This window comes from Pyrus communis, chromosome 13 (assembly GCF_041283825.1).
Source record: "Pyrus communis isolate YQ-2024b chromosome 13, ASM4128382v1, whole genome shotgun sequence".
NCBI classification, from domain to species: Eukaryota; Viridiplantae; Streptophyta; class Magnoliopsida; order Rosales; family Rosaceae; genus Pyrus; species Pyrus communis.
This window is the reverse complement of record NC_142577.1, coordinates 25,924,350-25,949,852: the sequence shown is the minus strand read 5'-3', so window position 1 is coordinate 25,949,852 and position 25,503 is coordinate 25,924,350. Positions and strand designations below refer to the sequence as shown.

The 25,503-nt window shown below is 37.0% G+C and overlaps 3 protein-coding genes and 1 long non-coding RNA gene across 6 annotated transcripts; 2 read left to right on the top strand and 2 right to left on the bottom strand.

The window, feature by feature from the left end:
- The first annotated feature begins 711 nt into the window (after positions 1–711).
- On the top strand, positions 712–2,260 carry LOC137736470 (transcription factor WER-like). The gene is made up of 3 exons (XM_068475733.2): positions 712–884; positions 1,072–1,201; positions 1,744–2,260. Exons 1-3 carry the CDS (start codon positions 767–769, stop codon positions 2,171–2,173), a joined length of 678 nt encoding a protein of 225 aa, XP_068331834.2. The 5' UTR covers positions 712–766; the 3' UTR covers positions 2,174–2,260.
- Positions 2,261–3,144: 884 nt separating this feature from the next.
- LOC137737030 (carbonic anhydrase 2) lies at positions 3,145–18,061 on the bottom strand. Of its 3 annotated transcripts, XM_088683009.1 has the most exons (10): positions 17,746–18,061; positions 17,484–17,560; positions 6,622–6,683; positions 6,175–6,309; positions 5,998–6,046; positions 5,731–5,847; positions 5,270–5,323; positions 4,742–4,827; positions 3,970–4,075; positions 3,145–3,577 (listed from the first exon to the last, which is right to left on the bottom strand). In XM_088683009.1, the coding sequence occupies exons 2-10, from the start codon at positions 17,535–17,537 to the stop codon at positions 3,413–3,415; spliced, it is 828 nt and encodes a 275-aa protein (XP_088539135.1). In that variant the 5' UTR covers positions 17,538–17,560; positions 17,746–18,061; the 3' UTR covers positions 3,145–3,412. The 3 variants fall into 3 exon arrangements, with proteins under 3 accessions (XP_088539135.1, XP_068332476.1, XP_068332477.1); XM_068476375.2 differs by lacking the exons at positions 17,484–17,560; positions 17,746–18,061 and adding an exon at positions 6,920–7,132; XM_068476376.2 differs by lacking the exons at positions 17,484–17,560; positions 17,746–18,061 and adding an exon at positions 6,880–7,052.
- Positions 18,062–18,485: 424 nt separating this feature from the next.
- Positions 18,486–19,494, top strand: LOC148692012 (uncharacterized). The gene is made up of 2 exons (XR_015954755.1): positions 18,486–18,812; positions 18,909–19,494. It is a non-coding gene; the product is annotated as an uncharacterized LOC148692012 (long non-coding RNA).
- Positions 19,495–22,723: 3,229 nt separating this feature from the next.
- On the bottom strand, positions 22,724–23,999 carry LOC137736292 (uncharacterized). Its single transcript, XM_068475586.2, has one exon. It carries the CDS (start codon positions 23,876–23,878, stop codon positions 22,976–22,978), a length of 903 nt encoding a protein of 300 aa, XP_068331687.2. The 5' UTR covers positions 23,879–23,999; the 3' UTR covers positions 22,724–22,975.
- Between the last annotated feature and the right edge of the window lie 1,504 nt (positions 24,000–25,503).

Sequence of the window (25,503 nt, the reverse complement as noted above, 5' to 3'; positions counted from 1 at the left end):
GTTCAACCTTACCTAAGCCACTGCTGATGAATTCAACATCATCCCTCACATCTTCCACCTAATCATCCCCGTCCCATCCCTCAAGCGACGGCGTTAGCCACATCCTGCGAGTGGGTGGTCTTGAGGTTTTCGTTACTAGCAGGGAGGAAGGAGGCAACAGGAGGAAGGTGGGATTGGGTTAGCCTAGGTTGCTGGGTTTGTGGTGGAGGAGGAGGAGGCTACAAGAGAGAGGGAGGCTACGGGAGAGAGGGTATATAGTGAAATTAATAAAAAAGATGAGGAGTATTGTTGTCCAAAAAGTTATAATTTTGTGTTTTATGGGCTAGAACAAGTCGTTCCAAGGGGAGGGTGGCAAAAAAAAAATAACTAAAATTTGTTTCATGGGACAACACATCCCAAACAAATTAGAGCACCAAACGGAAGACGAGTGCGTTCCGTCCCATCTCACGTACCAAACGGTACCAAGATGCATGAGTCGACCACTCACTGTCAAGGTAGTTAGCTAATATAATATTATAATTAAATTGAATACATGGAAATCAATGCTCTCCGGTTGCCTAGCCGACAATCCAAATTATTTACAAAAATACAAAAGACTTCCCCTGCACTACTACTGCAAACCCGGAAATTAACAAGTTCAGTACTACATAATTATTGTATATATATACACTTGAACATCTAAAACACTAGCTATAACTTTCCTCTAAAATCTAAGCCCTCGGAGCCCTTTCATTTGTCTCCTAATCTCTGTGTGTTGCCGGAAAAAATGGAAGGAGAATATAAGTACAAGAAGGGGTTATGGACAAAGGAGGAGGATGAGATTCTCCTGGACTACATAAGGGTACATGGAAGAGGCCGCTGGAACCGCATTCCCAAGGTCACCGGTAAGAGCTATCAGTGAAATATCTACATATCAATCTATCTATCTATCTACATACATACATACATACATACATATATATATATATATGCTGCACAAATGTATAGTACTAGTGTATAATTATGCAATATATGCACTTAAATTCTTTTTTATTCCTAAAAATTATAGTACTGATTTAGTTATATACGTAGGCTTAAGGAGGAGTGGGAAGAGCTGCAGGTTGAGGTGGCTCAACCATCTCAGCCCAAATGTGAAGCGCGGGGATTTTTCTGAGGAAGAAGAAGACCTCATTATCAGACTTCACAATCTCCTTGGAAACAGGTTATCTCTATATCCTTCCTTCATTTCATCTTCTTTTTCCTCTTTCCATATAATAGTTGGAACACACACACACACACCTATATATATATATATATATATATATATTGCAATTCACATACTCAGGCAATATATAGAAACATAATGCACGACGCGCACACACGAAACCCCTTCTGAAGGGGATCGCGCTCGACTATTGATAGCTAATGCTCTTGTGTTTGACGTGTTCGTGACCATGTCTAATAGCCTTGTTATAATGTTGAGCCAGAAAATAAGGCAAAATCACTAAACGCTAAACATTCATTATATATATGCTCGCTACTTGGTCACGAAACAGTCAAATAGGAGAGCACTACTTTATCTCGCTCCATAAACAGTGAAGCGAGATCCCCTTCTGTTTTGGAGTATTGGTAAGACCAATAATTGAAATATATATGGGTAAATATAAGTTAACTCCGTGATGAATAAAACGCATAACACAACTCGTTTTATTCTTATTAAAGTTGTTAATTAATCACTGATTATCCTGTTTAATTTGCGCCAAGGTGGTCTCTGATTGCGGGGCGTGTACCAGGAAGAACTGACAACCAAGTAAAGAACTACTGGAACACTCATTTGTACAAAAAGCTTAACGCCATAAAAAAGCAGCAGACACCTAGAAAAGTTGATGTTGTTTCGACGTCCAAAACAACTACTCACAGCTCTTCTGCTGCTCAAGAACTGGCAGGAGACAAACTAGTACACCAACACAAACTGCTCGAGGCGCCGGACTCGGACTCAAATTCCGTCACGAAGAGTAATGATCAAAACCCAAATATGGATATTGTTGCAGCTGAGGATTCTAATGCAGAAGAAGAAGAGATAGAATGGATGGCCAAGCATTGTACCGAGTTGCTTTCTTGTTCTAGTTATGGCAATATGATTAGCTGGGACATGGTGGAATTTCAGCAAGGATACCATCTTGACCTGTTGTAATTAAAATTCTAACTTGTTCTGGTTGATCATAAGTTTGAGTTGATAAATGATTTGTTTATGATCAATAATAATCTTCACTTATCTGAATTATGTGCCATGAAAAAGTAAGATGTAATTTAATTAGCAACACATAAATTGAATTTAATCTAAATTTAAAATTTGCATACTAATTATATATTGGTGTATATATAAATAAAGGGAGTTTTAACGTAACACTCATGATACTGTTCATTTTTAACTAAAATGATATTTTTACTTTAAAAAGTCACTCCTAGTACTATTCACTTACAACATTTTTTAATTTTTTTTTTTTTATTATTAAAAATCAAAATTTTCAAACCATTTTCATTAGTTTTTCTATAATAAATATACGAGGAAAAAAAAGGGAACTCCGGATGCATGGATCAACTTTTGAACTTATAATCTAATGTATTGTCTGTCAAAAAAACACGAGTTGCGCTAGCTTGTGATGATAAATAAAACAATCTGGGAAATCAACAACCCTTAGACTCTGGTACCTTCCATTACAATAAGTTATTTGTGGTTTGGATTTGGTTTTTGGAGCAGTGAACCATTGACTCGAGCTTAAGGTCCTGCTTGGACTAGTTTTGGGTTGTCCACGTGCCATATGCACCGACGTTTTCATTTTAAATATTTTTGCTTGCATTAAAATTATATCAAGAGAAGCTATCGTGTTTGTTTTGGGCTTATGGTCACCTAATCACCACGGTTTCCAACGAATCCCAAAATGTAGGTTGTAGAGTTGGGTTTCAAGTGTGATTTCCATTGGGTTTGGATCCACTTTTCAAATAGATTTTGTGTCAAAGCTTGTATTTTTAAGATGTAAGTTCAAGGGTTCCTCCATCGGATCACGTGATTGAGCAGCTACACGCATAAAAAGGATCCAGCATATTGTTTTCTCTCTAGACCCTGTCCATGATACCACTTGATTTTCCGGTTGGATATAAGTGTTGGTGACAAGAAGTTTGCATTGAATCTTGTACAATCTCAACGGCATGTTTACTTGCATGTTTTGAGCATCCCTATTGAAAGGAGAACTTTTGACATAGTGCAAAAAAGAGAATGATTCACCAAAACTATACTTATTTTAACACCAGACAATCCGCAAAGACTATTATTTTGCCAAATGTTGTTCCAGAGAAGACGCACTGTGACGAAATTCTTTTAGGAAACGAAAGGAAGGTTTCTGGTTTCTGGTTTCTGGACAAAGTTTGATGCTCATACGGTCAAATTAGGTGTAATTTTGAAATCAAGATCCCAAAGCTGGAAGCTGCCCTTGACGAAATCGTAGTATCCGCCTTTCAGACTCAGAGTCTTGTTCACCAGCGCTTCTCTCACAAATGGATATGTCAATAAATTTGCCAATGACACATTCACAGACTCCTGCATTGTGATCACAAACTTTTAGAACACAAGATGGTCGAACTTGGAAGAATCTGAATTAATTTGTTAGTCCAATCGTTATAATAATATGTTTTGTTTAGAATAAAAAATACTAACTAATATTCAATCATCATGTGTATACAATTATGTGTTTATCTTCTCCCATCACATAGTTAGTGTGATGAGAGAGATAGACATATGATTGTATACAACTGGTGATATGCATAGGAGATTTTCGACTATGTTATACAACACATGGCCAAATAACGACTTTAAACAAACAATCACCGTTGGCTTTCATTTTAACTTTTAGGAAGCATTAAGACCATGATCTTCTCTAAGAAGAGCTATGATTTCCTGTTTTTACTTTAATTTAGGCAACGAAAAGTTACCTTCTCCAAGTTGGTGCACTGCTCTGTGAAACTTAAACCGCTGCATGCTGCTTTGATCTTGGCCTTTGCCGGTGCGCAGATTTTCACCCAGCTCTCTATGAAGTCACTGAAAATCCAACACGCAAATGGAGCACTGTTAATGCATGATAGAATCAATTTAACTAAGTTAACTGGATGAGAAAGTACTGGTTTCAGAATGGCATTGTTAAAATGTAATAAAACTGTAAAAGCCGATTGCCTTGTGTAGTTGTGTCAGCATATGCATATGATTAAAGGAATGAATATAAAAAAGAGTAGTAAAATTTTGAGCTGCACGGACAGTACTGAAAGTTACAAAGAATTTCAAGGATAAATTGAAAAAAAAAGCAAAGAATCTGAAGCTGTCAGAAGCACTTTAATTGTCCTTCTACTTGTAGCTTTATCCAACTTTGTGGATGCCACCAAAAACAATGGTACCACAGTCTCTGTAGAATAAAGTCCTTCATATTCGTTTCCTATTGAGTAGGACATGACACAAAACAAATATTATACCAAATAGCAAATAGCAAATAGCAGCAACACCACATGGGAATTGGGAAGGAGAAGCGAACAATTTTGGAGTTCAAAAGCCAAAACTGTTTCAAAAAAAAAAGGTCTTTCTGCATATATCCTTGATTATTCTTAATTAAAATATTTGTACTTAAATTATTATACTTAGAGGAACTATTCAACTTTTGAACCAAATTAAATCAGAAAGATGCAAAGTGTGTTGCTATGATAAACGAAGGCTTACCTAGCAGTGGATCCATCATCAGGGATAGACATGAGCCCCTTTATACCTCCACAGCAGCTGTGTCCAATCACCAAAATATTTTCCACCTGAGGACATGCACTTTCTCTTCGTTTAGTACAAGCGAAATTTCTACTTTAAGCTAGATTAAGAAAACAAAAAATGATTTAAACGTGATATACAACAAAATGAAAATAATACTTTGTCCACGAGAGCAAAATACCACTTACAAAACGCACTCTCCTTCGATTAAGTTTTTAACCACATTTCCAAAAAGGGTTTAATAATTAATATCCATTCAGCTTCTAAATCTACAAACGTTTGAAGCTTTTTCTTCCTGCCCCTTTTATATTGGAGGGGAAACATGATAAGGTGTGCAAGGAAAGGAACAAAGCCAATGACTAGGTCACCATTATTGATTGAATCACAGAACAAAATAGAAAAAGTAGAATATGAAAATAGTGGTTCCGGACTTCCAGTCAGTGTAGAAGCAAAGTTGAATATGGAAAGAAGTGGTCGTTTTATATTCACCTTCAGATGCAATACCGCATATTCAATGGCTGCCCCCACTCCCGAGTACTTTGTCTGCACCACCAGGTACCAACCCCGTTAGGTCAATCACAATACACGCATAAAATAATAAGATGCCAGCAAATTCAGCAAAACATAACTAATGGTTGACGGACCATGTTGCATTTTATATAGTTTTGAAGCAGATTTCATCATTCATTTGGGTTGAGTCAATCACAAATCAATGGCGATTGTCGCACAGGGTAAGCACTATTAATTACACTTAATTGTTCATGTCGTGTACACTTCATTTCTTAAATGTAAAAAATCATTTCTATTGATAAATAAATAAATAACATTTTTTATGTGTGTTCAAGTACTTTCTATTTTATTTTTTGTTTTGTGGTAAGTTATAAAAAAAAAAAAAAAATGCTAGCGTTGAAGTGAGAGATTAGTAAAAAACTGGGTTTTCGTAGGCGAACCAGGTCAAATGGAGGAACCATGTTGGCGATGTTTCGGACCACAAAGGCCTCCCCTGGTTGGAAATTGAGGATGTGCGATGGGCAAACTCGAGAGTCCGAGCATGCAAATACCATGAACTGCATTTTCACAATACAACCTAATTATTTAGCTCAATAATTTAACAGATTTATTTGAGATATAATTAATTATATATATATATATATATATATATATATATGTATTGTATATGATTAAATTATAGCTCAATCAACCAGTTCATCACTTACCTTGGGGCTTTGGCCTGTGGCCAGTTTGCTGTACAGATCAACATCTTTCCTGAAGAGAACAGCAAAGTTCAGGTCCCTCTCATCCAGGGATTAAAGCACAAGGGTATTTTGGTAAATTCCATATGGATAAAGAAGGAAAGAGGGGAATTTGGCCAACATTCGAACAACATTGCTTACTCGAATTTCTCCTTCTTGAATTGGATGAACCCGGTTTTGATCCTCTGGACGGGGTCGCTCGAACCGGCCGAAGCCAGCTCAGCCGTTATCTCCCTGATCTTGGCGGCGGCGACGCCCTCGAGGTCCGCTTTTTCACTGTCAGAAGGGTTAGGGAAATACAAAGAGTGTAACTATCAAAAGCCGTCAGATAACACCAATGTCAAAAAAAGGGGACCCACGGGGTGACAGAGGGGCTGATCCAACGCCACTCCGAATGGGCCCCACGTGGCGGCAACGACGAGCGCCTGATAGGCTGAAACGGAAACGCGTCCGAGACGGATATGTGACGGAAACGGAAACAACCAAAATGACAGAGAAGGACAGCTACGTTAATGATAATTACAGAAAATGACATTAAAGATCGTGTAACTTGATCGTTCGGTGTTTGTCCGGACGAGGAGGAAGTACCTTAGGAGCTTGGAAAGTCCGGCAATGGCATCCTCGTACGAGTCCTTCGTCATGCCTTCCTTCTGTAAATTCCCCAAAAAAATCCAACCAATCAAAAAACAAAGGCAGTTTCACAATTCTGAAGAGAAAGTTATTGAATTAAAACCATGCGGATTCGAAATTATTAAAAAAAAAAAAAAAAAAAAAAAAAGCCGGTTTATTTCTTCAATGAATGGAAGAATTAACATCTCGGAATCTGCATGATTGTGATCGACGTACGAGGAATCGATTAAGGAGGAGGAGAAGGGCGTGCACGGACCTGCGAATCTGGCGTTTGGGAAAATTGAGAGATTTGAATTTTGAGCTAAGGAGCTAAGATTTGAGGAGGAGGAGGAGGAAAGGGAGAAGGGAGGGAGGAGTGTCTGTCAGTCACCAGAAGTTGGGCGCTACTCACGTAAGTTATGCTGGATTGGTATTTATAAAATAAATGGTGACGTTTGGCAAAATTTAATACCCTCTAAAGTTTTGACTTATATGGAAATTCATGTAATTTTATTAATAATGTTAGGATTGAGAGGGCGCGCTTGGGGGGGGGGGGGGGGGGGGGAGGTGGTGTTATGTAGGAGAGATTTTCCATTATAAGAAACATAAGCTGATACGTCATATGGTATTATACAAGTAAAATAATTTTTTAAATATTCCTCAACTTATATGATGACGTGCGTAATATACGTATGTAATTGTGTTTTGAGCAACTAAAAACTCTCCCATTACGTAGAAGATTAGAAAATGGAGAGTAAAATGTGGGGGGAAGGCGATGTCAAGCGTTACTTTTGTACTTAGATAGGTAATGAAGCCGTGTGATTAGGTGCAGATTTGGTGCATGGTAAAGAGGCTGATAAGAAAACACAAAGGGAAATACAACGCGCGTTCTTGGTGGAAGGGAGGAAGCGAGGTTTGTGGGGTATAACAAGTCAACTAAAGACTACAAGTAGGTAGGCGCCACGTGGTGGGTAGAGGCAATCGTTTATGGATAATACTCTGTCTAATAATATTCTAACACATATTTATTATTTAAAAAATAATGAATATGTAATTAATTTTTTTAGATCTAAAAAAACATGTGATATTTATTTAATTAGGCCAAATTTAAAAATGAATACGTAAAGTATCCATTAGTGAGTGCATAAAGTACTCATTAATGATTACTTATACATTAATTTTTTCAAATTTGAGTTGGAAGCTTTATGAACAGTTGAAATTTGAAATTAAATTGTCACATGCGTAACAAAAATAAATTATATATATATATATATATATATATTTTTTGTCATAATATTATCTTCTTCTTTCATCGTCTTCGTGAAGAAAGACATTTTCGGTTTTGATTAGGAGTGGTCGCCATCTATGCAGAGTGGTCGCATTTATCATGCACCCTTTCCAAAAAGCAGAAGGGCATTTGCAACTTGGTCTTCTTATATTATCCAAAGCCTTCGTCGAGTGTGATGGCTTTGGTCACGCAATTTATTTTCTCTATTTAATTAATAATTTATAAGGGAAACTAATGAAAATCGTTTGAAAATTTTAAGTTTTAACGATAAGAATAAAATAAGGGAAGTGTTATTAGCATTCTAAAAATCTCATTCACACTCCTCACAAATGTATTTTTTTTCCCAAATATAGAAAGTTTAGAGTGTAAAATGAGATTTTTGAAGTGCCAATAACATTTTTCTAAAATAAAAGGTAAAGTGAATAGTATCAGAATTGATTTTTTAATGTAAAAAATGATTTTTCGTTAAAGTGAATATAAATATAAATCTTTCGTTAAAGTTTCTTAATTTCTAGAAAAATGAGAACTTGTGATACACACATATATATATATATATATATGCGGTCCACATGGTCCACAGGCTTCATCACAAGTTCTCATTCCTCTAGAAATTATTAATTAAATGGAGAAAATAAATTGCGTGACCAAAGCTATCACACTCGACAAAGGCTTTGGAGAATATATATATATATATATATATATATATATATATATTGTTAACTTTTGAAGTTTGTGTATTTTGTATATTGTTGTCGTACAAGGAACAGAAACATGATACAAATATATAGAGGAGTTTGAGTGAGTTGCAAACTACACTCAACACTCAAGACTCTAACCTAGAACTTCCTTGAATCAAGCTAAGAAGTCGACATAGGAAACATAATTAAGCTCCTTGAATTAAGGAGCTGCCAATCAGCTGTCAACCAGCTGCCAACAAGCTGCCAACAAGATAAGACATTTATACAACTAGATAAAACACTACTAGGGTTGACACAAACCCTATTAGCTGCCAACAAGCTGCCAACAAGATAAGACATTTATACAACTAGATAAAGCACTACTAGGGTTGACACAAACCCTATTACACAGATAGGACTTTCAATACTCCCCCTCAAGCTGGATCCAGGAGGTTGATGGATCCAAGCTTGTCGAGAAGCCGCTGAAACTGAGGTGATGCTAAAGGTTTAGTGAATAGGTCTGCGAGTTGATCGTAGCTCTTGACAAAATGAGTTTTGATGACCTGTGATTGTACCTGTGCACGGACATAGTGACAATCAACTTCGATGTGCTTGGTTCTCTCGTGGAAGACGGGGTTGGACGCAATGTGCATTGCCGCTTGGTTATCACAGAAAAGAGACATGGACTGAGTAGTAGAGACACCTAAGTCGCACAGCAAACCTTTTAGCCATATTAGTTCACAGGCAGTAGATGCCATGGCGCGATATTCAGCCTCAGTGCTGGATCGAGCAACTACGGCTTGCTTTTTACTTTTCCAGGTAACAAGATTGCCTCCCACAAATGTGCAATACCCCGTTGTAGACTTACGATCAATAGAGTTACCAGCCCAATCAGCATCACAATAACCTGTGATCTCAGTGCTCTCATTCTTTTTCATGATGATGCCACGACCTATTGAACCTTTGAGATACCGAAGTAGTCTCTTGACAAGGTTAAAATGCTCCATGGTGGGAGAGTGCATAAATTGGCTAGCAATGCTTACTGAATAGGCTATGTCAGGCCTTGTAATAGTCAAGTAGATCAGCTTACCCACAAGACGCTGATAATAGCTGATGTTGGGCAGTGGTTGTCCTTCCAAGCTAAGTTTGAGTTTTGTGTCAAGAGGTGTATTGACAGGTTTAGCATCACTCATGTTTGCTTCCTTGAGAAGGTCCAGAACATATTTCCGTTGGCTGAGAAAGAAACCCTTGGGAGAGGTAGCCATTTCGATGCCAAGAAAATATCTGAGTATGCCAAGATCTTTGATGGCAAAACGTTGTTGCAGTGAATGCTTGAGCTTAGTTATTTCATCCATGTTATCTCCTGTGATGATTAAATCATCGACATAGACAAGAACGACCAGTTTCCCAGCAGTGCCCGTGCGTACGAACAATGAAGAGTCTGCATTGCTTCTTTTAAAACCAACCGTTGTGAGGACTGAACTTAGCTTGGCATACCAAGCTCTTGGTGACTGTTTAAGACCATAAATTGATTTGTGCAATCTGCACACAAGATCAGGTTCATGACTTTGAGGATGGCCTGGGGGTAACCTCATGAAGACTTCTTCTTCAAGCTCACCATGTAAGAAGGCGTTCTTTACGTCCATTTGAAACATAGGCCATCCTTTGTTAACAGCAACTGAAAGTAGTACTCTTACAGAGTTCATCTTTGCAACAGGGGCGAATGTTTCTTTGTAGTCCACATCAAATGTTTGAGTAAAGCCACGAGCCACCAATCTTGCCTTGTGTCTTTCTATGGATCCATCTGAGTTGAATTTAACCTTGTATATCCACCTGCAACCTACTGTCTTCTTTCCCTTAGGCAGTGTCTCAATGCTCCAGGTTTTGTGTTGATCAAGGGCATTCAGTTCATCTTGCATGGCTTGCTGCCAAACTGGTGATTGATTTGCTTCTTGGAATGACTGAGGCTCAACATGTTCAGATATAGTACACAGGAAAGCAGTGTGTTTAGGAGACATTTTTTGATAGGACACGTAGTGAGACAGTGGATGTCTTGGTTTGTAAGTGACAAAGTCTTGCAGTCTTGCTGGAGGATGTCTTTCACGAGTAGGATTGCGTCGAGGTGCAGTCGATTGCAACTCGTAGGATGATTCCTCAGGAGCAATACTGTGGATTGATTCAGAATTGTTGGTATCATTACTTGAGGCTTGGTTGTCATTTTCAGTAGGGACATTTGTGTGATGAACAGGCACCATTGCATCAGGTACTTCAGTGGCAAGGATTTCAGTTCTTGGCAATGGAAACAAATCCAAGTAATTCTCCCCCTCACTTGAACTATCCAGAGCTTGGCTGTAATAAGGGTTAGTTTCATGAAATCTGACATCCTTGGAAACAATTAACCTCTTAAGTTGTGGATTGTAACATTTGTATCCCTTTTGTGTGGATGAGTAACCAAGGAAAATGCATTTGGTTGCTCTCGGGTCAAGTTTGTCTCGATGCAAGGACTGAACATGGACAAAACAAATGCATCCAAAGACTTTAAGGTGTGACAAGTCTATTTTCCTGTTCTTTACAATTTCCATTGGTGATTTGAACCCCAAAACCCTGCTAGGTAACCTGTTGATCAGATAAGTGGCTGCCATAACACTTTGAGACCAAAAACGTTTAGGTACATTCATTTGAAACATCAATGACCTAGTTTTTTCAAGGAGATCTCGATTTTTTCTCTCGGCAATACCATTTTGTTGAGGTGTGCCAACACAACTAGTTTGATGCATGATGCCATTATTGCTCAAATATTGAGTCATGACTTGGGACATGTATTCGGTGCCATTATCAGACCTTAGTGTTTTGATTTGAGAGGAAAAATGGTTTTTAACAAGACTATGAAAGTCTTTAAACACTTCCATCACTTCACTCTTTGATTTTAACAAATATAACCAAGTTGCTCTTGAATAGTCATCAACAAAGGTTATGAAATATTTGTAACCATCAAAAGACTCACTAGTTGGTCCCCATACATCCGAGTGTACAAGTTCAAAAAGATGAAAAACTCTAGACAAAGATGAACGAAGGGGTAGCTTTGTTGCCTTTGACATGTGGCAAGTTTCACAATGAATTTGTTCTTTGTCTAAATCTGGAAACAATGTGGACAAAACATGTTGAGATGGGTGTGCTAATCGCTGGTGCCACAAAAACTGGTCTTGAATGGAGACATGTACGGGTATGGACTTTGCTTGTAATCCACTGGGAGAGCTTTTCGAGATGTAATAGAGACCATCTAGGTAAAATCCTTCACCAATCTTCCTCTTGGTGACAAGATCCTGAAAAATGACATTTTCTGGTGAAAAAATGGCTAAGCAGTTTAAGGAATTTGTGATTTTCCCTACTGAGAGAAGTTGGAATGGAAACGAAGGCACGTATAAGGCCATGGACTCTATTTGATCAGATATCAAGTGATTTTTTCCCTTGCCTACAATCCTAGCACCTTCACCATTAGCTACAGACACATGTGATGGTTTATGAAGTTTCTCGAATTTATGGAATTTTGACACTTGATTAGTCATGTGATCTGTGGCACCTGAATCTACAACCCAAAAATCATGCAACTCATTCATTTTAAGAGCAGTTTTGAAAGCATTCATGATACCTTTCATGCCTTGTTGAGGTAAGTGATCAGCATCAGCCAGGAAACCAGCAAACTTGCCAAGCAATGCCGAGGTACTTCCATCTTCATGTTCAGCAGCTCGATCTTCCCTACCCTTCTTTTGATGGAGATAGGCTGCGAACTCATTTATAAGAGTAGCAGGATTTGCAGTGAACTGTTTGTATGGATCAGAACTGTTGAAAGATGAAGATGATGAAATGTTGGCACGAGGATGTGCTCGACTTGTCTTCTGCGTGGTTTTGTCCTTCATGAAATCTGGCTTAAGTTCTGGATGGAGAATCCAGCACTTATCTCTCACATGCCCGATGTTGTCACAGTGTAGGCACTTTAGATGGGGGTTTTTTCCTTTGTATCTTTTTTCATTTGTCAGATATGCCCTAGCTTCAGTCACAATGGTTTTTGTACCATTGTTCATGACTTTTCTTCTTACTTCCTCACGTTGGATGGTTGCACAAATGCTAGTGAAGGATGGTAGCTCAGGATTCATGAGGATATGGCTTCTCAAATCCTCATAGTCTGAGCTCAGACTAGACAGCAATTGAAATATCTTATCTTCTTCAGCTCTTTTAAGAAGCACCGTGGGATCAATGGTGTGAGGTCTATAGACATCCAGCTCATTCCACATGCTTCTTAGAGAGCCAAGATGTTGAACAAAGGTTTTACCTTCTTGTTGAACGCTGGAGATATCCTTCTTGAGTTGAAAAATGCGGGCAGAATTATTTTGATTACCATACATCTCCTTCACTGTAGTCCAGAGAGTGAGTGACGATTCGGAATAGCTGAAGATCTCAGCAATCTTCCTTTCCATGGAATTAAGCAGCCATGACATGACCAGCTGATCTTTGCAAAGCCACCCTCCATATTCAGGAGAAGTGACTCCAGGAGCAGGAAAACTGCCATCGATGAAACCCAGTTTGGATCTTCCACCTAGTGCGAGACTAACCGCTCTTGCCCACGGTAAATAGTTGAACTCATTCAGTAACACTGAACTGAGTCGTTGATTTGGATTGATATCCATTTCAGAGATGTGAGTGGAAGGAGAAGCAATGATGCTCTCTTCCTCCGAATGCTCATCAGCCATAGTTTTGCTAAAGAGAAATCACAGCGTAAGATATTCAAAGACAGGCTTCAGAGGGATGCCTGCTCTGATACCATGTTAACTTTTGAAGTTTGTGTATTTTGTATATTGTTGTCGTACAAGGAACAGAAACATGATACAAATATATAGAGGAGTTTGAGTGAGTTGCAAACTACACTCAACACTCAAGACTCTAACCTAGAACTTCCTTGAATCAAGCTAAGAAGTCGACATAGGAAACATAATTAAGCTCCTTGAATTAAGGAGCTGCCAATCAGCTGTCAACCAGCTGCCAACAAGCTGCCAACAAGATAAGACATTTATACAACTAGATAAAACACTACTAGGGTTGACACAAACCCTATTAGCTGCCAACAAGCTGCCAACAAGATAAGACATTTATACAACTAGATAAAGCACTACTAGGGTTGACACAAACCCTATTACACAGATAGGACTTTCAATATATATATATATGTATGTATGTATGTAGAGGCGGTCCACATGGTCCACTAACCACCTTCAGGCTTCATCACAAGTTTTCATTCCCCTAGAAATTATTAATTAAATGGAGAAAATAAATTGCGTGACCAAAGCCATCACACTCGACGAAGACTTTGAAGAATATATATATATATATATATATATATATATATATATATATATATATATATATATATATATATATATATATATCGTGAAATGTTATTGGTATTTCAAAAATTTCATTCTACTCTTCATAAATGTATTTTTTTTCTAAATATAAAATGTTTGTAGTGTAGAATGAAAATTTTAAAGTGTCAATAACAATTTATTATATATATATATATATATATATATATATATTCATATACAAGAACTTCATCAGGCGGATGTTTTAATATATCGTTCTTATGTCATCTATATTATTGACACAATGCAAATAGGATGTTGATATGAGATGCATGTTAATTGGAATCGATAATATTTGATATATTGTTATAGTAAGTTTTTAATATGCCTATCAATATGTTTTTGAGTATGCCGGTCCGTAAGCAGTGGATCATAACTATTTTTACAAAAAAAAAAAAAAAAAAAAAAATTTGACAATACGAGAGAATTATATTATGAGCATGTTTAGTTAAAAGAAATGGTTAAAGTACGTAAATTAGGTGCTTAAAAAGTAGGAGAAACAAGGAAAGAGAATCAGAGAACTAGTCCTCCTTTGCCGATCTAACTCAGGAGTTTTACATATAGAAAACTAGATTTTAATCCTTAAATAAGATAAAGTTTAAAAAAATGTCTTATATAAGATTAAAAATTAATTTTAGTCTCTAAACTCTATTTAATGCCAGCATATTAAATGTCTAAATTCAATTTTATGAAAATATGATAAATTTTAATTCTCATTATGGTAAGTATCGTATATAAAAAAATATTTTCGTAAAGATTCGGTACACATTTTTTTGCATATTTTCTTATGTGCCACTAATTCATTACAATATATTTAAGCACGAACATTTCGGTGCACGAGGTTAGTATAATATGTTTAAGTACGAATATTTCGGTACACTAGTTTTTATAATATATTTAGGTATCGACATTTTGGTACACTAGTTTAGTATTATATATTTAGGTACGGAATTTTTCGGTACACTTATGTTTTTGCATATTTTCTTATGTGCTACTAATTCACTACAATATTTTTAGATACAGACATTTTGGTGCACTAATTTAGTAAAATATATTATGATACGAACGTTTAGGTACACTAATTAGAGGAAGTAAAATAAATACAATGAATTAAAATGTGTATAATAATAAATAATTTTAATTTTAATATAATGACATTAAATAAGATATCTATTAAATATTAAAAACAAAAATATAATATAAATTTAAATTAAGTACACATTAGAGGACTAAAATCAATATCTAATCTAATACCAGATTTTTATTAAATTTTAATCTTATTCAAGGATTAAAGTTAAAGCTTAGCACCAAACAAAAGCTTACTAATATATATTGATTGGATAAGGATGAATGGGGATAGCTTGTCCATCCCCGGCGTTGGATATAACCGGGCCAGAAACAAGGAACCCTAAGCAGTGTCAGACTATTAGTATAATATATACTATCATATAGGCACACAAATTTTTATTTTGTTTTTGAAATATAATGAGAGAGGAAGAGAGTGGTAGAGAATATAGGAGTGAGAAGTTTTTTTATTTTATTATTATTTTTAATTTAGAGATATGTTAGGATTATATGTAGGTGAGGCTTTGAAAAAAAACAGCAAGATTTGATTATGTGAAATTACATTTATGCTTCATATTTCTTATTTATAGTCTGTTTTAATTAAAAGGTTAAACTGATAATTTTATAGGGTTTTGGTTGACAATGAGTGTTTTATTAATTAGTAAAGATGCATGATTTCATACCAACAAGATCCTCTCCAGATTCTTTTGGTGAGTATCCTGAGAATCCGTGAATCGTGTTCATTCATCGTACATCGTGCGATTAGTTTTTATTAAATATTTTTTGTGTTTAATTTTAAATAAAAATATTTAAAATAATTTTTGACCATATGATATACGATAAACGAACATAATTAATGGATTCTTGAAATCCTCGTAAAGAGGATCCAGCAAGAATCCAAATTCGATTTCATGCACGCAAATTGCAAAAGCTAAATTAATCTATGAAATTCTGGGATTTCGTGAATTAATAATATATAATTAGCAGTAGCCAAGTGAACCCCAAAGGAAGCTTCGATCTTCATACAGATTGTTGAGAGATGTGTCGACCTTGCACTCGACGTAAAAAGATGATGTCGCCAATGTCTCGCTATAATTTAATATGATTTTATATTTTTGTCTTTAATTAGATCAGTTTTGGTACTTGCTCAGCGCAAAACTTTACAGTTTACAGTTACCATAGTAGTGTATGTCTCGTGGAATATTGATATCTAGTAGTGCGTTATTCATGTTGTATTAAAAATTTCCGTCTAGTGTCGCGTTAATATTAAGAAATTAACATTCAGTATGTCAAATTATGATTTTAGTCTTTGTAATTTTAAATCGCGAGTTAAGCAACTTACTCTAGTAATTGTTCAAGTTTACTAATTGTTTGGTTTTATCAAGTTTTTGACATAAAAAGCTCATGATTGATGGCCGCAAGGTGCAATTTTCTAGACTTGATCACTCATGACTGACATGCTCGTTCGGTTGAAAAAATAGCTGATTCAAGTCATTGAGTCGCAACCATTTTTGAGCTTTTTGTTGTAGCTTACTTTAGCGAGTAAGTCTTCAATAGTTTGGACTACTGGAGTGTCCTATTTTATATCAATTAGATTGACATGTAAAAAAAATTATTATTTATTTAATTTAACCATAATCTTTTATTTTTCATACTACTGAGTATATAGTTGAAATTATTGAAGAAAAATTATAGTTAAGAGAACATGACTTGACACAAGCCCCAGTTTTTTTTAACATAAGCGATATGGACAGCTATTGAAATAGTTGAAGGGGAATACCATTTAATTATCATTACTAAGGTATTCAAAGTCAGTAAGCTTTGAAATTGTTGGTTGTTATTTTTAATTTTTTTTAACAAACGATATTATTTACATTAAAAAGATGTGGAGATAATATCATTTATTAAGAAACATGATCAAATGGTTACAATTCAAAAAATTTTCAAAACCCAGTTAATTATTTATATTCACGGTTCGATTCGATTCTAAGCAGTTATGCTAACATAAGAACCGGAACCGAAACCGATATGAATAGTTTGGTCCTGTTCTTGAACCTTTTGTTGACTTTTTTTGGTCAACGCAGTTTTTTTACGTTTTATTTTATTGTGATTCGATTTAGTTTCGCAGTTCCACGTTTTATATGCCCACCCCTAGATTCGAACTTAAAACCTCATTTACAATTGAAGAAGAATAAGTGATGATGGAGTGTGTTAACCCTAAAGAATATCACTAAACCGTAATACTAAGTGATGACTGTCATTAATATTACAAATAATAACCGGACTGCTATTGAATTCATAAATTTTATAGTTCTTCGGAGTATAAGACTTTTGAATTCATTTAGTCTTCTTCAATCAATGAATGAAATTAAGTTTTCAAGTCAGAGATCGTACCGTGACCTTCGTTGATGTGCAACATAACAAGCATTTTCTAAGCGTTCCAGCCATTACCTTTTCCCTTCCTTCTAAACCTAGTCAAGCAGCCTTACGAAAATTACTCTCACAAATTGCTAGAATAAAGGCAAAGTGATGCGTTTGGTGACTTGTGCCCTGTTGATGCTCACGCATATCAACGGTTCACAGTTACTCACACAATGCGGCAATTGAGCCTACCATAGTACCGTTGATCATTGGAAAAAAGCTAAAGAGAGGTTACCTAGTAAGCTAGAAGCCTAGAACAGATTGGACTCCTCGGTCTTCTTCTGCAGTTGACAGATTTACCAGATGGGGGCCGCACGGCACATAAAGAGGAGAAGAGAGAGAAGTGGGGAAGCCGTCAGCCGCCACTGAACAAAAGTCAAGCGGCCATTACCGTCGAACAATTTGCTATTTCCTGTACTTGTTTTGGAGACAAAAAAACATTCCTCTAACTTGTATATATGCATATTGTGCGCACCATATTTTTATTCCCAAAATACCCCAACGGATAAGGGAAGGCTAGTAGCCTCCCATCTCTGTGGAATGAGGATCTCATATTAGGTATGTTACTCCATCACCCTTATCTACCAGTCCTCTCCTGGTATTGAAAGAGATGTTTCCCATCTCCTCCTCCCAATTCACCAAAACAACAGCAATATGAGGGTACAATTTGCGGACTGTTACCGCTTGTCGAGTAATTGTTTTGGTTTATCTACAATACCTTCATGTAGAGTAGTTGTTGCACATAAATATAACAGATATTTTGCATTTAGGGGGAGGCGAAAATCATAATCTAGTCGTATGAGGACTGTAAAATGCGTCATCTACTAACTTGGTATCAAATTCAATACAACTATAACAAGTTCTCAATCATCATTTATGTGAGTCGAATTTGAAAATATTAATAGATTGTAGTACTAGTTAGTTATATTATATTGAAAAATATTCGAAGTGAGAATTGTTGTCGTCCATCCACATTAAAACATGTGGAATGTTAACAACGCTCAAGACGGTGTACAATAAAGTTCCTCTGTAATCCGAACGGCAAGTCGATTAGCAAAAGGGAGGGAAACTTTTGGAGCCGTACAGAAAAAAAGATGCGGGATGACCTTGCGTGCGGTGCTGTGGTGTATCAGCTCCACTTTGGGAGAAGGGTGGGTGATCGTGTGGTGTGTTCATCTATTTACAAAGAGGACCCAATTCAGCCGAAAGCTTGACATATGAAAAGCATTGAACTGTTGAACTGTGAAGGGATGCGAAGCTGAAAACTAGCATAAGTTAGTCTCTTTGCTATATACTTGACAGGTATGAAAAATCGCTTACAAAGCTGAGTCCCTTTTGTTTGTTTTTCCTTCACAATTTGTGGGCAATCAATAATTTCTGGATTTAATGGTGATATAGACGCCATTTTTCAGGAAGGTTACCGATTCCATTCCGAATGCCTTGGCTTTTTGCTGCTTTGGTGCCTCTGGTATTGTTCGACATTTCGAGTTAGAGTGGTATGATGGCATTGTTCTGTACTGCATTCTAGTCAGTAAAAGTTAATGGATGAGTAGGATACTTACCATGTCCTGTGGTGAAGATTGTTTATATCAAGTGGTAATATTTTTCTGTGTAAGCATTAAACTATTTGGTGACTTGGAATTTTCTCTTTACTTGTAATTGGAAAAAAAAGGATGTCTTATAAATGTGGTAATTTGGATTCACAGAAGGATGACTGAGGTTAAGTGTGAATTTATAACTCGGCATTTGAGTCAATTAGTAATTACTCAAGGCAACAAAGAAATTATTGGTCATAAGACAAACGGAAATGAGATTCCTCTCTTTTGATACTGTATGTACCTTGAACTGGGTGATATCGTAGACCTGAGGTGCCCGGAATGATGGTTGCATCACGAGGAACAGTTTTCAAATTGTGTTAGGATCTAAACTTTTATTATCAAACATCTGAAAATTTATTTGGACTGCTGAGAATCATTTGTTATAATGATTTCGTGTTTTTTTAGGGAAATCGTCTTACTTCCTCAAATTTTTATAGCTTCAAATTGGTTTCAATCATAGTGATTGCAGTTTCTCACTTAGGTTAGAAAGCTATGGCAGAAATATATCAACTTCGATTTGGCAAAAGTTTACATCTTTACGGATATTTTGTTTGTTTAGGATTATCATATCAACTTCGATTTTTGTGTACAGCTCCAGGGGCATCGATGGGAGAAATCCTAGGTTGCCATCTTTGTGTTCAGTGGAATCTGGCAGTAGTTGCTTCGCATGTAATTTCCTGGTCCAAACTTTTTCAAGACAACTAGTGAATATCAGAATATCACGGTTCATTCTTTTACTCAGTGCTCTCCTTCTCCTGTAATCTCTTGCATAGAAAATGTGCCTCAAAGTTCTAATCTATCACAAATTACGGACGCAAATACAGAACATGGTCAATCAGTCTTCTAATAAATCAGCATCATCTGGGGTGCTGCAAATGCTTGCTTTTCGTTTTGCAGTTTTACGTGTTTCTTGCAAACTCGGGACTTATTTTCTCTGCAGCATTGATATTTGATAATTAATTGTTAGACTTATTTTTTCAGTCAGCTTGTTTCATGGAATATTTCCTTGATCATGCTAAAGACAACACAGAGAAGGGTTTAGAAACCTGCAGGATTCTTGGCGCCTTTCTTGTAAGATTCACACTCTGCATTGGTTCTAAAAGCATTTTTCTTATTGCATAAGAAACCATCTTCAGATTTCCAGACAGTTTCTTCCGTCTCCGAATCTTGTTTAGTGAAACCCAATCTCTCTCAGTTTCTCACCATTTGCAATCTCGAAATCAGTACGGGTGTGATTACTCTAGTCTTTTAGTCTATATGTACACATTCAAAATGTTATAAACGATCATGAAGCTTTTGCCATACAAAACGAGTAGTCACTTTTTCCGGTTGGATGGATCCATGTAGGTCATAATTATCTATTCTTCTGCTGCTTGCTTCCTCCTGTATCACTCTACACTTGACAGATTCTTGTTCACTTTGTTAACCATTTGTTTTCAGACACATCTTTCTCAAAGTTGTTTCATATCATCAGTGGATCGGCACACTCATTATTCATATCAGGTACGGGCACAGCCTCCGTTCTTTAACTGCAAAATTTAATAGTCTCAGAATTTTAATTGGATTTCAAAGTTAAGCATACATAGGTTAGAAGAACTTAACAATTAGATGCAGTAACATTATGAAGTTCATACCATTTCCCATGTTGGCTTGTACCGAAATACTCAGTTGCCTTGCCTTCTTCGGTGTGGTCTTGTCTGCTTCGATTAGGAACTATAGGCAACATTTTTATCTGCTTCCCCAGTATGCTGTATGCGAAGTCCCTTAACTTTTCTTTTTCCAACTTTTATCTTCAGGTTATGATACCTGAGGCTTTTGCCATTGTTGATACCTCAAGGTATGCAGCAACACTAAACACAAAGTTCAGTCGTTATGCTTTAAACAAAATTTGGCAATAATCATCGTCGTAGTGTTAGATTCAAAAGTCTTAGATGCTCACAAGCCTTAGATGCTTTCTTCCATTCCCCTGGTCTTGTCCTTGCCTTTGTTCTTGTAGCATCTTCGATCTTCGACAACAATTGTAGCACCCTTTGGTTGTGGTCATTAGTCTTTGCTATGCACGGCCATGCCGCTCTGATGTTTTGACACTGACATAACAATTTCGGTCAGTTGGTGCAAAAGGGAATGAAGGGGAGAATGCAGTAATTTGGGAGCGTATCTTCTCTGTTCACCAGTTTCCCCTTGAAAATTTGACCACTACGCCGAGCCGTCGCGTTGGTAGCGAAATAAGAATTCTATTGCGGAACTAATTACGTATGCCAGTTGGATACGCAACTGCATCTGCACGACACCTTTCCGGAAAGAGAACGACGCTCCAGTTAAAACACACCGCTACGTTGTGATGTATAAGTAATTTCAGCCATTCGAGGCCGTTTAGCTCCCAAAAATGCATTTTGAATTTTGTAATAAAAATCGGACTTTCATTTCATGTCCTATTATTGGACACTTTAGTCTTTCAAGGCTAAGTTTATCTCTGTATAAGAGTTGGCTCCCAATGTGAACTCAAGTTTCAATCAATAATCAAACAAAACCTTTGAGATTTTTCTCTAAAATTCTGGTAGACTCCAAAACTTGTTCTTCAAGGACTTACAATTGTAATCCTTGTTAGCTTCGTAATCAATCTCTCTCATCACACAATAATGAATCTTGTATCGTATACGTTCCTAATCAAAGAAAATGAAGCTTTCAAATGCAGTAGTTTATCAAGTTATTGCTTGTTAGACACACGACTGTATACAACGAGAGAGATTCAAGAATCTATCATATCACTTTTAATGCTCAATAAATAGCATTTTGAAGTTTTAAGTAACGCTGTCGGGTTGGATGCTATGCTGGGTTCAAATACAATCATGGATTCATGATGCTGGCTGCGATAGTCGGTGGTGGTCCACGCTGCATTATTATAGAGCCGTCCACACACAAGGGGTGTGTCTCCAGTCTTGCTGGAGAAAAGCCTAACTAAGTTGAGCAGTGACAACACATTGTTAGATTAGAACGTCACGATGATAGTGCAAATACATTGTTTTTTTGAGTTTAGACCACTTATGGTCTTATTTTTTCTTATCCGCTCTGTTTACTTTTAATTAAATCAAATATTGTTTGATTTATTTAACTCCTTACCAACTAATCATGTTTGATTATTATTATTTTCTTTTGGTCAATGTTTAAATATTAGAATTTATGTTCTTAATCTTTGGTTTTACTCAAATTCTATGTAAGGGCTTACATCAAAAGCTTCGCGCCTTCGTGGATCACATCATTTACCAAGTTATGCAAATTTCTAGCAAAGTCCCCGTACTTTTTGCTTTGTTTCGATTTGAGACAATGGACATGCTTTAAAAAGTTAAGAAAGCTCAAAATCAAATTAAAAGTTGCAGTGCAAATCAAGATGATAAAGTTAAGTACGCGTTGTCACTTTTTACTTTTTGCTTTGTTTCAATTTGAGACAAATGGACACGTTTTAAAAAGTTAAGAAAGCTCAAAATCAAATTAAAAGTTGTGGTGCAAATCAAGACGAGTAAGTTCAGTACACGTTGTTACTTTTCTCTATATATTGAACAAAATCAAACGATTAGAACTTTTCTTTCATTCTTAAACATTTAAACAAAATAAAAATAAGAATAAGTTAATGATTTCATTATTATTCTTGTACATTTGGGGGAAAAAATATTCTCTTTTAAATACTTATATATAATTGTGGTTTCCTTATAATATCAACAAGCCTGAAATGGAATAGTCCATTTTTCCTAATACAAAGACCATTCTCTCCGTCGCCAATAATTTACAGAAATTAATTAAACAATTAAAAAACCCTAAAAAAAGTAAACAAAAATAAATAATTAATTAATTAAATGACCGCTGAGCCCCTTAAAACGGATGGACGTTTTTGCTCAATCCGTTCACATTTGTGAAGAACCCAACCACCGGCCGATACGGCAAGTACGACCGCCGTTTGTCCCCCTCCTTCTTCTCTCTGTTCTTCACGTAATGCTTCTCGTGCGCAGACGACACCGTTTCGACTTTCTTAGCCTTCCCTTTTAACTTCTCCACCGTCTTTTGAATCTTACCGCTGCTCTTCTCATCCGCCGCCGATTCATGGCTCGGCTTGGGGCTCGCCACGGACTTAGGTTTAAGGAAAACAAATGCGTCCTTTCCGTCGCTGTTGCACCGGAGCTTCAAGTCCCTGACTCTCCACAGCTTCGACGACCCCGTGGAATTGCTCTTGTTCCGGAGCTCCACCGCCGCCTCCACCGGCTTCCCGGACCACTCACAGTACGTTCCTTCCGGGACTGCTTCGAGCTCGTCCGACTCGGACGCCGACGACGACGGCGTGTCCCGTTCCTCGAAGAAGAGCTTCATCAATGGCGACCGCAGAGACGAGGACGAAGCCGCTCCGGCTCTTGAAGCATCGCCGTCGTCAGCGTCGGCGAAGAGGAGATCTCGGTTGAAAATCGGATATACCGGCCGGATGTGGCCGTTCTGGAATATATCCTCCGCGCAAATCGGCGACCCGTCGGCGTTCGTGGGGGCGAAAGAGAAATCGTCGTCGTTTTCGCTCTCGCATTCGCCGCCACCGTCCACGATTTGAGCTTCTTTATCTTCCATTCCTGGCTTCTCAGCGTCCACGAATTCGAATTCGCCACCGGAACCGGCGATTTGAAGCTTGGAGCTGAAATTCGCAGAGAGCTGCGCGTACTCGACTTCGAAATCGTTCATGGAAGCGTGGGATTCGAAGCTCGGCGACACGGGAAACACGGAAACCGCTTGCATTTTCAGTTTTGTTGGATCGAGAAGTTGGGGTTGGGGTTTTTGAGGTTGAGAGAGAGAGGGGCAGTGGGTGTAACTAATAAAGTATTAAAGATTTGGTTAATTAATGGTGGAAGGGAAATGAGGTTGGGTGGCTTTTATATAAGAGCCGGGGCAGTGTTGGTGGGTGGACCCACCAAATATGGGTAGGTTTATAGGTCGCTGGGAGGCTTCGGATTCACACGGGACACGTGTTCATACCACGCGGATGATGTTGGAGGCAGCCATTTGTGAATTTGGTGGAATCTAGGGAAAAGGATAGTAAGTACTGTTGTAAGTTTCAAGTAAAATAACTAGTATTTATTTTCTCAGTTTGAACATTACAGTATTTTAAAAATATTAGCAATTTGTAAGGTATTTGAGATTATCGTAGCGTTATTCTTTTTGGAAAAGGATTTTTGTTGAATCTTTTGATTAGATATTATTTATATTTAATTTTATATTTAAAATAATTTCTGATCGCATGATTTACGATAAACAATCACGATCTTCCTGGGATCTCAAATCCTTTTCCTTTCATTTTGTTGGGGATGGGGTTGACTTGCGTGGGGAGGAAGATCGAAAAGACAAAGAGGTGGATGCTGGGGTGGGCTGTAGAGGATTGGATATTAAAAAGAGTTGGGTGGGGGAGCAGGAGGAAGGGACACGTCATGGGTGAAGTAATGAATGTTAATGTGATTGGGGCTGTGACTTGCTTGGCAATTCAGAGATCTTACCTTTATCTCCTTACCAAACAACAACAAAATAATACTCTTTTTTGCTTTTTTGGCTTTTGGTTTTTTGAGTAATTGAGAAAAAGAAATATATATTTGGTACGATTCGTTGATGCAGCTGGAACCTGGGCGGAAAGTTTTCTGGGGAATGAAAAGTGGAAAAGTTCAAATTTGTGAGATGGTTGAAAAAAGCGAAAAGTAAAAGCGGGTTTATGAATCGGACAAGAATTATCTGCCTTTTCATTGCCGTGGTCTTCTGTTTATGTGATTAGGGTTAAGTCACGTCAATATTTTATATTACTATTTATTTTTGTCTTATTATCTTTATAAAAAACAATATAAAATGTTGACGTGGTTTAACAGTGAACACACAAATTAGGAGAGCACTCGAAGTGGGAGGGCAAATAATCCTTGTCCGAATGAATCTGCCAAAATCTGACCTGATATTTTCCATCGATCATCAACATGAATACATAATTAACAACTTAGTTAACTTAATTACAACAAGTAGCTCAGTAGTAAAAACGCGAATTTCAACTTTAAAAAAATATTTCAAGTTCAAAGCTTCAAGCTGATAAGTCTATAACAAAATGCCCGCACCATCTCACCTACATTCTCATTTGCTTCAACATATTGAGTACCAGTTACACCACTAACATGATGCATCGGTATTCCATATTTGTTTTCTTTTTTTTCCTTTATTAAAAGCTAGCTCTTATACAATTAAAAAAAAATTGTACTTGGAATATTTTACAATGCACCATAGTTTATTTGTTCGCATTGACAATGAGACAGTGACATTTGCATTTACATTTATATTGGTTGGGTACGTGTATGAATACATGGTGGTCACCTAAATAATAAGCATGGTTTATA